This window comes from Corvus cornix, chromosome 19, assembly GCF_000738735.6.
Source record: "Corvus cornix cornix isolate S_Up_H32 chromosome 19, ASM73873v5, whole genome shotgun sequence".
Lineage (NCBI taxonomy): Eukaryota > Metazoa > Chordata > Aves > Passeriformes > Corvidae > Corvus > Corvus cornix.
Genome location: NC_046348.1, coordinates 5763501 through 5775021, shown reverse-complemented (window position 1 = coordinate 5775021; position 11521 = coordinate 5763501). Strand labels below are relative to the sequence as shown.

The 11521-nt window shown below is 44.3% G+C and overlaps 2 protein-coding genes across 2 annotated transcripts; one reads left to right on the top strand and one right to left on the bottom strand.

Annotated features, from left to right (window-relative positions):
• Window positions 1-1457: 1457 nt before the first annotated feature.
• LOC120411003 lies at window positions 1458-6479 on the bottom strand. Its single transcript, XM_039562659.1, has 2 exons — window positions 3184-6479; window positions 1458-2883 (listed from the first exon to the last, which is right to left on the bottom strand). Exon 2 carries the CDS (start codon window positions 2481-2483, stop codon window positions 1485-1487), a length of 999 nt encoding a protein of 332 aa, XP_039418593.1. The 5' UTR covers window positions 2484-2883; window positions 3184-6479; the 3' UTR covers window positions 1458-1484.
• Window positions 6480-6572: 93 nt separating this feature from the next.
• On the top strand, window positions 6573-11146 carry PSPH (phosphoserine phosphatase). Its single transcript, XM_010402472.2, has 5 exons — window positions 6573-6901; window positions 7570-7704; window positions 9215-9360; window positions 10071-10219; window positions 10966-11146. The coding sequence occupies exons 1-5, from the start codon at window positions 6681-6683 to the stop codon at window positions 11074-11076; spliced, it is 762 nt and encodes a 253-aa protein (XP_010400774.1). The 5' UTR covers window positions 6573-6680; the 3' UTR covers window positions 11077-11146.
• The last annotated feature ends 375 nt before the right edge of the window (window positions 11147-11521 follow it).

Sequence of the window (11521 nt, the reverse complement as noted above, 5' to 3'; positions counted from 1 at the left end):
CTGAGCAGTGTCTTGTGAAGTATTTTGATGCTGACTCCAGTGGAGTGGCTGGGCTTTCTCCTTTGTTATTGCAGTCATTAGGAATAAATACTAAACGTTGCAAAATGCAGGGAATCACACTTGGCCTTTCAATATTGGCTCTGGAACTCTGTTAAAATGTTGTCTTCACTTTGTTGGGATGCTGAAACCATAACAAAACAAAACACCCAACCTGGGCCCAGAGGTTGCAGTGCAAATATCTGAGAGGCAATGTCCAGTTAAAACATCTGGATCCCCAGCTCTGCCCTGGATTCTGTAACTCCCAGCTCACAAACAAATATTTGGTTGCTCTTGATTCTCTGATTGGTTGTTTTTTTGCCTGTTCCTCTCAGGGTTGTTCTCAGTAGAGGGCAGCCTTGTCAAACCCATACCAGCAGGCTTGTTATATTTTATGTTTTCCTTGATGATGCCTATGGAAAGGCAGGAATTATCCATCCTCAAACACCTGTGTTGTGTGGGGCTGGCAGCGATGTGGTTCAGGTTTGGGTTTGTGAGGGGAATTATTGCTGCAGGAAAATACAGGGGAAATTTAGTCTGAATTTTAGATTTTTTTTTTTAGGAGGGAAACAAAAAAATAAGGGAAAAGCTGTTTTCAAAGACATCCTAATCCCCCATGCAGGTGGTCTCTGCTTTTTTTTTTTTTTTTTGTACAAATGGAGAGGTTCTGTAGTGATGTACAAGAGCTGGGCGCTGCGTTTGCATCAACAAGTTTGTATTTTCACTGCTGAGCATCCTCCTACAGCTCCCAGGCAGAGCTCTCTGTGTTTCTTTGCTGGCTCACATTCCTCAGGATAGTTATTTTGTGCTGTAGGAACATTTCTCACGAGCATCTTCCCATTAAATTCCCGTTTTGCAGCATTTTTCAGCCATCAAGACAAGCTTTTCTTCCTTTTTCAGTCTTAGCTGTTGAATTGTTCTGTGTATTTGTTTTTTATGTGTAATAAAAATAAAGGGCGAATCCTTACCAGATTTAAATTGCCCTATGAATTCAATGGATTACACCAGGTTAGAATCAAAATATTTAACTAAATTAAAGCCAACATGTCCATTAAACTAAGCCAAATAAAGGCAATATCCTTCATGAAATATTCAGCAGCAATTCTCTTAGTCAAGCCAGGCACTGCTTATCTTGGCAAAAACCCCTCTGAGATTCTCAGTAAAAGCCATTTTCTTTCATCTTTATCAAGATGGGTTTTCCTTTAACCTTATTCACAGAAATGATTTCTAAATCTGCTTTAACCAACATCCTGTCCTGCCACGATAAAGCTGACAAACAGCACCAGGCTGCTGATCCCTGGCACCAGTTTGGCAGCAGAGGGGCTTGGTCCCATCTTTTCCTGACTCAAGAAGTTACTGAGAGATGATCCTGTGAACATTTGGTCGTGTACTAAGAAATTCTGAAAAAACATAAAGGGAGGAGGGGCACAAAAGGTGATCAGTTTTAATTAATAAATGGAATTTTGAGGGGTGACACTGCCAGGATGGCAAAAGAGGTCATGCACAGAATGTGACTGGAGCATCCAGCGATGCAGAACAGACGGGCAGCAGTCACAGGACTCCTGGCACAAGTGAACAGAAGTAGCTAAATCAGCTAAATCAGGTTTTCTTGACCTTGAACCAAACAACTTCTGGGCTGGCACTCTTCCATTTTCTAACCCACAGCAGTGTGCGAGGGAAGCTCTTCCGTGGGATGCCAAAACACAAGCACGGGCAGGTTTGGCAATTTTTCCATAGCTTTTGACAACACTGCTTTTGGGGAAACAACACAGAGCCTTTTCCCACGCCGTTTTCCCTTTGCTTCCGAGCTTTTGCCGGCTTTGGATGTGATTTGCCTGTGTAACTTTGCTCAGGGATGCATTAACAGCTTGAGCCAACAGGCGATATTGCAATCTCAACTCACAGACCCTCCCTTCTCTCTCGAAAACAGCGTCCCTTCCTCGCCTCTGATTTCTGAGAGGACAAACTCCCGACTGCTGCCTGCCGGAGCTTTCCCCGGGCTCATCCCCGTGCTCGGCCCCGCGCTCCCCGTGCCCACGGCGGGCTGGGCGAGCTCCCCGCGCCCGCTGCTCCCCGCGCAGCCCGGAGCGCCCCGAGCCGGGCCGGCGGCTCCTCCCCTGACGTGGGGCGGTCACACCTCTGCTGCCTTCCCTGGCAGCGAACAGCTGCCCTGCTCTGCTCCATGTGTCCAACCACCTCAAACAAACCCCCCGGGCTGGCTTACTCAGCGCTTTATCAGGGGCTGAGCGGCAAAATGCGGCTCTCGTCCAGCGCAGCCCGTGTGTGGGGTTTGTGTGACTGAAGGGCTCAGCTGATCCCTCCCTGTCTGGCGCAGCCAAGAGGTTCCCAGCGGCAGCAGCAGCCACGGCCAGTTCAGTTCTGTAAGTCACCGGGATCGTGCTTTTCTCGCAGGTCGGAAGGGGTTGGCGTTCGGCTCGCAGATCCATAACACCGTGGGTTTTTTCCAGCACAGAAAATAAGGAGGATCTTGTGCCTGTGCTGCCCGGCACCAGTGTGGTACCTGTTTTATAACAGCAACGTGAATGAATGATGCAATCGGGCACGGGGGGAGCAGCAGCATTTTGGCAGGACAGGCGAGAGGGGATTGGAGAGTTGGGAGGTGGATGTCAACATCCAACAGGTTCCTTCTGCTCCTTTTCACCTGCTTTTCACGAGGTGCTTAAATGAGTTCACTGTGAGGCACTGCTGTGCAGATAATCGTGTGGAGCTGCAAGCAGTTCATCTCTTGACTTGCAGACAGCTTTGTGCCTCTGCCTTTACAAACTGGACAGAAGGCTAAAGAAAAGCCAGAAATGAAATAGAAAACCCAGGAGGTTGACGAAAAACCTAAAAAAAGGAAGAAAAGCCAGGAGATTAAGGACTGAATCTTCCTATTCTCACCCTGCAAACCACAAAAAGCTATGGGTGGATGGGTTGAACTTCTAAAACTTATATAAAACACAAACACAATTTGCTTAAATATAACTAATCTGCTTAAATGTATCAGCTTTCCTCTAAAGCTTTCAAAATATTGCTAATTCTGAGGATGAAAGCTCAGCACAGAAAAGCTGTGGCACTGTATTATTCCCATTTCACAGACACAGGGCTAGAAACAATGAGGATTAAGTGGTTTGTTTAAACTCATACCATGGAAACACTCCTGGGAATGTTCTTAGAAGCTGTAGGAGGAAAAGGTCCTGAAAAAAGTTTCAAGAACTATTTTCTCCAAATCCTTTGCTCTGAGCAGCAGTTTCCCTTCAAGGCAACAGAAACAGTTTAATGTGGTTGAACTTCTGTTAGTGTTCAATACAATGTTAAATGGGGAAGTGAATCAGAAATTGTTTGCAAACAAGGATATTCCTGAGTGCTGGGTAATACTTCATTAAGATGCACTTAATCTTCATTTTTAACAGCAATTAATGTGAACATCATGCAAAGTAGCAGCGTGGCAGCACTTCTGAAAGCTGAAATATGACAACCAGGGAGGTCTAGTCACAATGAGGGGTTTGAGATCTCATCAAAACCTTGCAGCCCCAGAACACCTGCAGTTCTGAGCACCACTTACTGCTTCCATTTGCATTACATGTGGCTACAGAGGATGGTTCAGTTTTTCTGTGAGGCAAGTGCCCTTCTTTGAAGGGACAGCAGAGAGGGTTTCAGTTGTTTTCCTTTCCCATGTGCTCTTACATAATTCCCGTGTTTGCTGCTGTGACTCCACCCTGTCTATTATGAAAGAGAATTATTTCTTGTGAAAATATCGTCTTTTTTTTCTTTTTCCAGAACAGCCTAATGAAATACTTCATAGTCTGGAGGCAAGGAGATCTCATGGGAATTCCACTTTTCCCTTGTGATTTCCGTTTTTCTCCATCTTTATCTCAAGTTTCACCCTACCTCTCTCTGTCACTCTTTATCTTCTTCAGCCACTTCCTTGCCCATTGTTCTTCTCTTCCCCATATTCTTCTTTCCAGCTTTTCCCCATGATATTTTATTATCAGACCTGTTGAAATGTTTGCTGCTTGGATGCTTTTCCAGCATGCAAATAACAGGGTAGGAATTGATTACCTACCTGAAATTCGGTGGCAGCAAGATCAGAGATTCCCTATCAGTGTTTTTCCTATGGAGACAGAACCCATTATTTGTGGGAATTTCTTTTTTCTTCCCATCTCATTAAATCATTTACACTTTTAAGTAATCAGATGCCCTGTATTTTGGAGTAATTAATCTCTGCCAACTGCACAGGCCTGGACCACTCTGGAATAAAAAACTGCTCTTCCATGACTGCAGCTGAGATTTGTCCATAGAAGGGTTTTACACAAATTCAATTCTTTTTTGCTCTGATGAGCTATTGATGATTTCTGCAATTCTTCCCTTCCAACCTGTCATTTTTAGACAACATAAGCCACAATCTGACGCTATTTTCAAAGAGTTATTGTGCAGAATAAGGAGAGGACTGGGTTAATTCCAACTATGACTCCACAATAATTCTTCCTCTAACTTCTTTATTTGTCCATCAGAGTGCAAAGTCCCCCACAGCTTTCATGTCATCATTGTTAGGACCATCCAGCAGGAAAGGAGCATGGGAAGTGTGGATATCAGAGAGAAGGAAATGTTAACATTTCATCATTCCTGCTCCCAACGCGTGTTTGGAGAGATAACGTTTCTCTGGGAGAGATTAAAGACCTGTATCCAGACCTAAATTCCAGGTTGTCACCGAGCAATCACGTCACAGAGCAGTGTCCCGACATGGTGACATTGCCTCATGGTGTGGCAGTGTTGCAGTGCAGCCCCAGGTGAGGCAACGATGGCTTTGCATAAGAAGGGCTCGGTGCTGGAACACCATGACGCCAATGTCACGCCCCAGGGATGCCTGCCCTGGAATCACAGCCCTGCTGCTTGGAAAACCAGGATATTTCACTGCAAACACAAACACAGCCCTCTGCAGTCCATGGCAAGTCAAGGCTAAAGCAAACGTGGAATTCACGTGTCACCTGCCCAGCCACTGCCAAGCCTTACCTCAGGACTGGCCTCGGTCCACCAAGCCTTACCTCAGAACTGGGCTCTGGCACAGGGAAGTTTTGATGTCCATGGCCACTTTTCTTTTATGTGCTGTGCTGATGGCTTATGACTATTTTTCTTACATGTCCAGTGCAGTCTTTGTAGAAAAAAATAAAACCCCACATGGCCTGCAGCAAATAATCCTTTAGTCGTGATCCTAAGGCTAGACTGGAGTTTAATGGTGTGTCCATGCACCGGTGGCAGAGTTCTGCCAAACTGCAGTCCAGAGGTGCTCTGTAAAAGCCCTTTTCTGGGATAGCTCCTCTATTGCCACACACTCCCCTCAAGGGTAGCAGAAAAGCCCCCACAAAAAAGTCCTGTCTGATGGCTGCCTGTACCTTTCACGTCGCTTTGTGTCTCTGTTCCTTGCTCATTCACATCTCCCTGTTTGTCAGACAGAATCTCTCCTACAGACACAGCTCCTGGCTATCACAACAGGTTTCACAACTCAGGCTGGGTGGTTTTGTTTAGACAGATTTCCACCTTTCTGGAGCATTGTCTTTTATTCCACGCACAAGAGCAGATGGGAGAGGCGTGTGTTCTACGTTTGTAGTGCTGATGGTAATTTCTCATAAAGCCTTTTGTATCCCAATATTCACCACATCCTGGGACAGAACCCAAAGGTTCTTGTTCCTGCTTTGACCATTAGTAAGAGGAAAACAAAAAATGAAAGGATATAAAGACATCCATAATTCTTAAGAATGTGCTGTTGTTTTTCCCCCATCCCAGAAAAAGAACCTGAAACCCAGATCAATCATACAGGACATGTTCTGAGAGATGTCTGAGAGATTAGAAGAAACAAAAACTTTTAGAAAAATCTGGGAAGTGAGATAAAAATGAAGCTGTTGTTTGTGTCGAAATGTAGATTAGTAAATAGTAAAATCCACACTGAATTAGTTCCCCTATGAGAGGATGAAGCACAAGGTGAGTAGGGGTGAATAAGAAGATACTTAACTCCTCAAGTGCTCAACATATTGAAGTGGACAGATCTAAAAGGGAAGAAAATAAACTTTTGAGAGGGACTGTTACGGAAAATGTGATGTCTTGATGGGTTGAGTGAAGTTCTCAAAGGCCAAGGGTTTGATGGATTTTATGAAAGGCTAATCCCCAATGCTAATAGCCTGATCTTTTATTAATGAGGATGTAGGAGAGGATCTAACCCTTTATGCTTTAGGGACAACCACTCATTGATAGGTTTAGGATAGTTTGCAATCAGTCCTTAGGGCCTGGGTGTCCTGCAGCAACCATTGTGACACCCCAGCCTGGGACAGATGAGAAATCAAGACCCACCTGAGATGAAACAGAACCCTGCAATCCCACACAGCACTTGGCAGCCCGGTGCCTCAGCCAATGCCAAGGATTACAACCTTGAACCCGTGAACATCAATGGGCTGAGGCAGCAGGGAGCAAATCAGCAGCTGCCCAGGCCTCCACAGCCCACCTGGAGCACAGGGTGACCATCAGTAGGCAGCAACAGCTGGGAGCAAATCAGCAGCTGAGCCAGACCTCCACCGCCATTCCCCCTGGGATAAAAGCTGGCGACCAGGCTGTGCTCGTCCCTTCTCGCACGCATCAGAGCAGCAGCACCAATGGCTCAGGAAACAGTGCACTACTCCCACTCAGAGAAAGACTTCATCTTGTCTCCTCACAGTAAGAAGGCTACCAAAAGGATGGCATCCCTCATGGAGCTGAAGGAGATCTTCCGCAGCGCCGATGCCGTGTGCTTCGACGTGGACAGCACCGTCATCAGGGAGGAGGGCATCGATGAGCTCGCCAAGTTCTGTGGGGTCGGGGATGCCGTGGCAGAGATGTACGTATGGCTGGGGGGAGCTCGGACAGGGGCAGGCAAAAATAGCCACGGATAAGATTAATCTGTGATAATGAATTTATCATTCCCGGTCATTTGATTCAATCGTAGGTTACTGCAGTTGAAAAAGGGGTTGGGGTAATAAGTGGAGTTGATGCGTGATGAAGTAACTTGTTTGGGAATTGTGAGGCCACCCAACAAAACTGTACTGGCATAAATTCTCCAGTGATAGTTTTGATAGACTGAGAGCAGCCCTCATCATTAAACTCAGCTAAGCACTACCAAACACTGTTATGGACCAGCAAACCTTACCATGAGATGGAGGAGAGGGGACAGCTCTCCCAACCCATCTCTGAGGCTGGGAAACAGCACACGTTGAAGCTTGTAGCAAAAGCTCTGTTAAATTCAGAGAAGGGCACCTGAGCTGCAGCTCAGGAATATGGTCCCAGTATGGCATCCCAGAAAGAATGGAGCCATTTTCCTTTGCCTCCCTGGTTCTCCCATCCATGGAGATCTCCTTCCAGTGGATGCCACCAATCTTTTAGCTCAGTATAATCTCCAACCTCTGCTCTCTTACCTGGTTCCTTGTCATTCTTTGTTATTGCTCTGTTGCTGGGAGAAGCCTCAGCTTGTGAAGTGTCACTGATTTGGTTTTTTGGCTGTCCCCTCAGGACCCGCAGAGCCATGGGTGGCACTGTGACATTCAAGGCAGCTCTAACAGCACGATTAGGTCTCATCCGGCCCTCCTATGAACAAGTGCAGAAATTAATATCTGACAACCCACCTCAGCTAACTCCAGGAATAAGGTAAGAATTTAATTTTTTTTTTTTTTTAAGTATTCAGGAAGCAGATAGAATAAATAAACCAAATTCTGTGTCATCAGTGATGCTGTAAGATCACAGAGCTGGTTTCCTGCTCCATCTCCATGCTGGATGTGTACCAAGCTCGGATCAGGAGCCTGACTTAATGGCAAGTGGTTAACAACCCATGGAAAAAGAAAAGTCTTAGATATCACCTGGCACCTTGGCTGGCAAGCTCAGATCCTGGCTTGAGGATTAAATGGGCGTGGGAAAGAATCTGTTCAATCACTGGTTTTTCAGGGGTGATGGGACTGGGAGATTTAATACCTCCTTAAATTTGGTCTAGTCTGCAGCTCTTTTACCTCTCTCTGACTCCCCTCAGTGCAGTCACACCCCTGGCTCAGTTTAGGGCATCCTTTGCTCAGAGCTACTCATTCTGAACTCTCTAAAAACACTAAAAACCTCTTGTATTAAGCAAACACACATAAATACATGTATTCATTCATCCTGAGGTTTGGAATGACCATTAACTATTTAAACTGAAAAGCTCTGGGGATTTTTTTCCCCCTATTCAAATTGTTTCCAACAATTGAAAATAATTTATTTGCTACAAAATCTGACCATAGCTTCAAGTCTAAAATATTTTTAGTATATAACAGGAATTGAAGATGATACTGTGCTTGTATTTTGTCTTTTTTCTGTAGAAGACAGAGCAAGAGGTAATGACAAAGAGAACATTGTTTCCTTGTTCAGGATCATGTGATTTTCCTTTTCAGTCCTTCCCTTTTCTTCCTCCTTTTCAGTCCTTCCCTTTTCTTCCTCCTTTTCAGGCCTTCCCTTTCTTCCTCCTTTTCTGTGTGTCCTGCTTTGAGCCTCTGCTTTGCTTGTCAGTCTTTAGTGTTTCTGCTCTTGCTGCTACCACTTCCTTGCTCCCCTTGCTGCAGGCTGATCTTCCTGCCTCCAGAGCCAAATCCCTCAAACTTTTCACTGCCTTCAAGTCCTGCTGACATGAACTGGGGCCACAAACTTCTCTTTTTGATTCCTTTTCTGTAGCTGGTGCCCTCTTCTAAAGATGGCATCGATGTCCAGCATCTGGTGAACCAGCCCTGAGCTAGAAAACATTTGCACTTTGCACTTTTCAGCCAACTTTTTGCATTTTGGAGCAGTGGCTTTATCTCACATTCCCTGCTTTTTGCTGCATTCCAGATTCATTTTCTTGCTGTTGTTTTACTTCAGAAAAAAAGTCTGAACTGGATCTGCTCTCGCTTGTTCAAGGGAACTAATGTGAAAGTGGAAAGAAAACATTTTTAGGGAGTGCTTGTTTTTGAGGAATTAAATGATGGCTTTGTCCAGCTCTTTGCAGCCAGGTGTGTGCACAAACAGAGGGAAAGAAGGAAAAGCTTTGGGCAGCAGAGATGGATGGAGCTGGAAAGCAGCACACACCCAAACTAAGCTGGACTAGCACAAAGCCTGGTTTAGGAAGGATTTATTTGACCTTTGTGCTCTCTCTTCTCAGGGAGCTGGTGAGCAGACTCCACCAACGAGGGGTTCAGGTGTTCTTGGTCTCTGGGGGGTTTCAGAGCATTGTGGAACACGTGGCCTTGCAGCTGAACATTCCCACAGCAAACGTCTTTGCCAACAGGCTCAAGTTCTACTTCAATGGTGAGAGTCCCCTCAAATCTCCTTTCTTTGCTAATTAATGGCACTTTTTTGGTTCCCACTGTCAGATATTGGGTAGCAGGCACTGTGCTGTTATTAATGCAGCTAATTGCAAGCAGGAAAATTACAAAACCTTACGAAAAAGCAGCTCAGTTAATTTTCAATGTAAAAAATAGAGCTGCAGTTACTTTTTAATTGTTGTGCCAAAGGTAAAACTTGTTACAGCTGCTGAGAGCAGAGTTTCATTTTCTCCTGCTCCTTCAAGTTAAAAGAGTTCCTTACACTGAGCTGCTCTCACAAACCTCCCTTTCAGTGGCTTTTTGTAGCAGAGCTGCTCTGGATTTTAAGCTAGAGTGCCCAAGCAGAGCTGTAGTTAGTGAGGTTGTTCCTTACTCAGGGCTTCCTACACTGTGTCTGCATCATCCTGGATGCTGCTTTTGGGATGTTCACACCAGAGTGGCTGGGAATGGATCTGTACCACTGCCCTGACAGGTTTCTGTTTTTCTCTGAAAATGTCTCTATTTTTCTTTGAAAATCCCTCCACTGAAGACTTGGGTGAAATCCCAGTCTTAAACTTACCTTGGAATTATTTATTTGGGACGCTGTGAGGTTTACAGGACTGCATGCAATGAAGTGAAGACCACAGGCAGAGATATTTCTTCATTTCCAAGAAAATATCTGTATTTCCAGCTTGTCCTTCCATTGTTTTCTAGGAGAATATGCAGGATTTGATGAAACACAACCAACAGCTGAATCAGGGGGGAAAGGAAAGGTTATCAGTCATCTGAAAGAACAGTTCCATTTCAAGAAAGTGGTTATGATTGGAGATGGAGCTACAGACATGGAAGCCTGCCCCCCTGGAGTGAGTATTGCAGAAATCCTGAATTCCTTCTGAGCAAATCCTTTGGGGAAAAACAAGAGTGAGGTTTGGATTCTTTAATTAAAAAAAATAACAGAAAGACAACTTTTATAGATGTTCCAGGGGAGAGATTTTAATTCCATCTTCCCCTTCAGCTCCTTTCCCCACACAAAAGTCCCCCAAATACCCCAAAGCAGCTCAGGATTTGTTGAATGCTTTCCACCTCAAGGCAAAAAAAAAAAAAAAAAAGGCAAAAAAAAAAAAAAAAAAAAAAAAAAGCTGGCAGTGGAAATTTTAAACCCTGCACTTTCACTGCAGGGGGTTTGGTGAGATGTAGAAATGATGATTGCTCTGGTTAATGATTGAGGACAGGGTTAATGTTTGCTTTTGGTATCTCTCAGGTGAGGTAAACAGAGGTAAGATAAACAGCAGAGGGGTAATTGTGGGATGCTCGTGCATGATCCAGTGTTTACTTGCTCTTGGATGGTATTGCATCACATTTGCATCAGATTCTCAGTAAAATCTCACCTCTGAACAATCTGGAAGCTATAAGGAACTGAGAAAAACTCCAGTAACCAAAGTGCTGCAGAATTAATGGTCAATAAATCTGAAAAGTGAACGTGCAAAGGAAAACAGGGCAGGGAGGAATGCCGTGATTTTAAAATCCAATCTTAAAAGCAAACTTTTAATTACTGAGAAGCTCCATGGGCCTGCACTAATCAATGTGGCCATTCCTTGTGTTTCTCCAGGATTGCTTCATTGGATTTGGAGGCAATGTAGTCAGAAAGCAAGTAAAGGAGAAAGCAAAGTGGTACATCACCCACTTCGACGAATTGCTAAAGGAACTGGAAGAGCGATAAATCCTCGTGTAAAATAATCTATTTAACACCTGTAAATCCATTATTCAATGCCATTAAACATTTATTTGTTTGCAAACTTGTGGGCTGGAGTTTTTGATGATTCTGGCAGTTGGGCACCTTCCACTCTGGCTCGTGTGGCAAATGGCGCCGTTCTACTCAAATATGTTGTAATGAAAATGGTTAAGATTTTTTATACAGCTTTGCCATGGTGGAAGAAGGAAATTGATTATTTACTTCCAAGTGAAGTCCAGACATAGAAAATAATAAATTAAGAATACCTTAATGGATTATCTCCTGGTCAATATTGCACATCTGTTGTTTCATCTGTAATGCCTTTACTTATTTTGGGTGGCAGAAAAAGAACAGGGCCACAAACAAAAACTTTACCTAAATAATAATAATAATAATAATAATAACAAATAATTCAGGCTAAAAGCTGAACAGA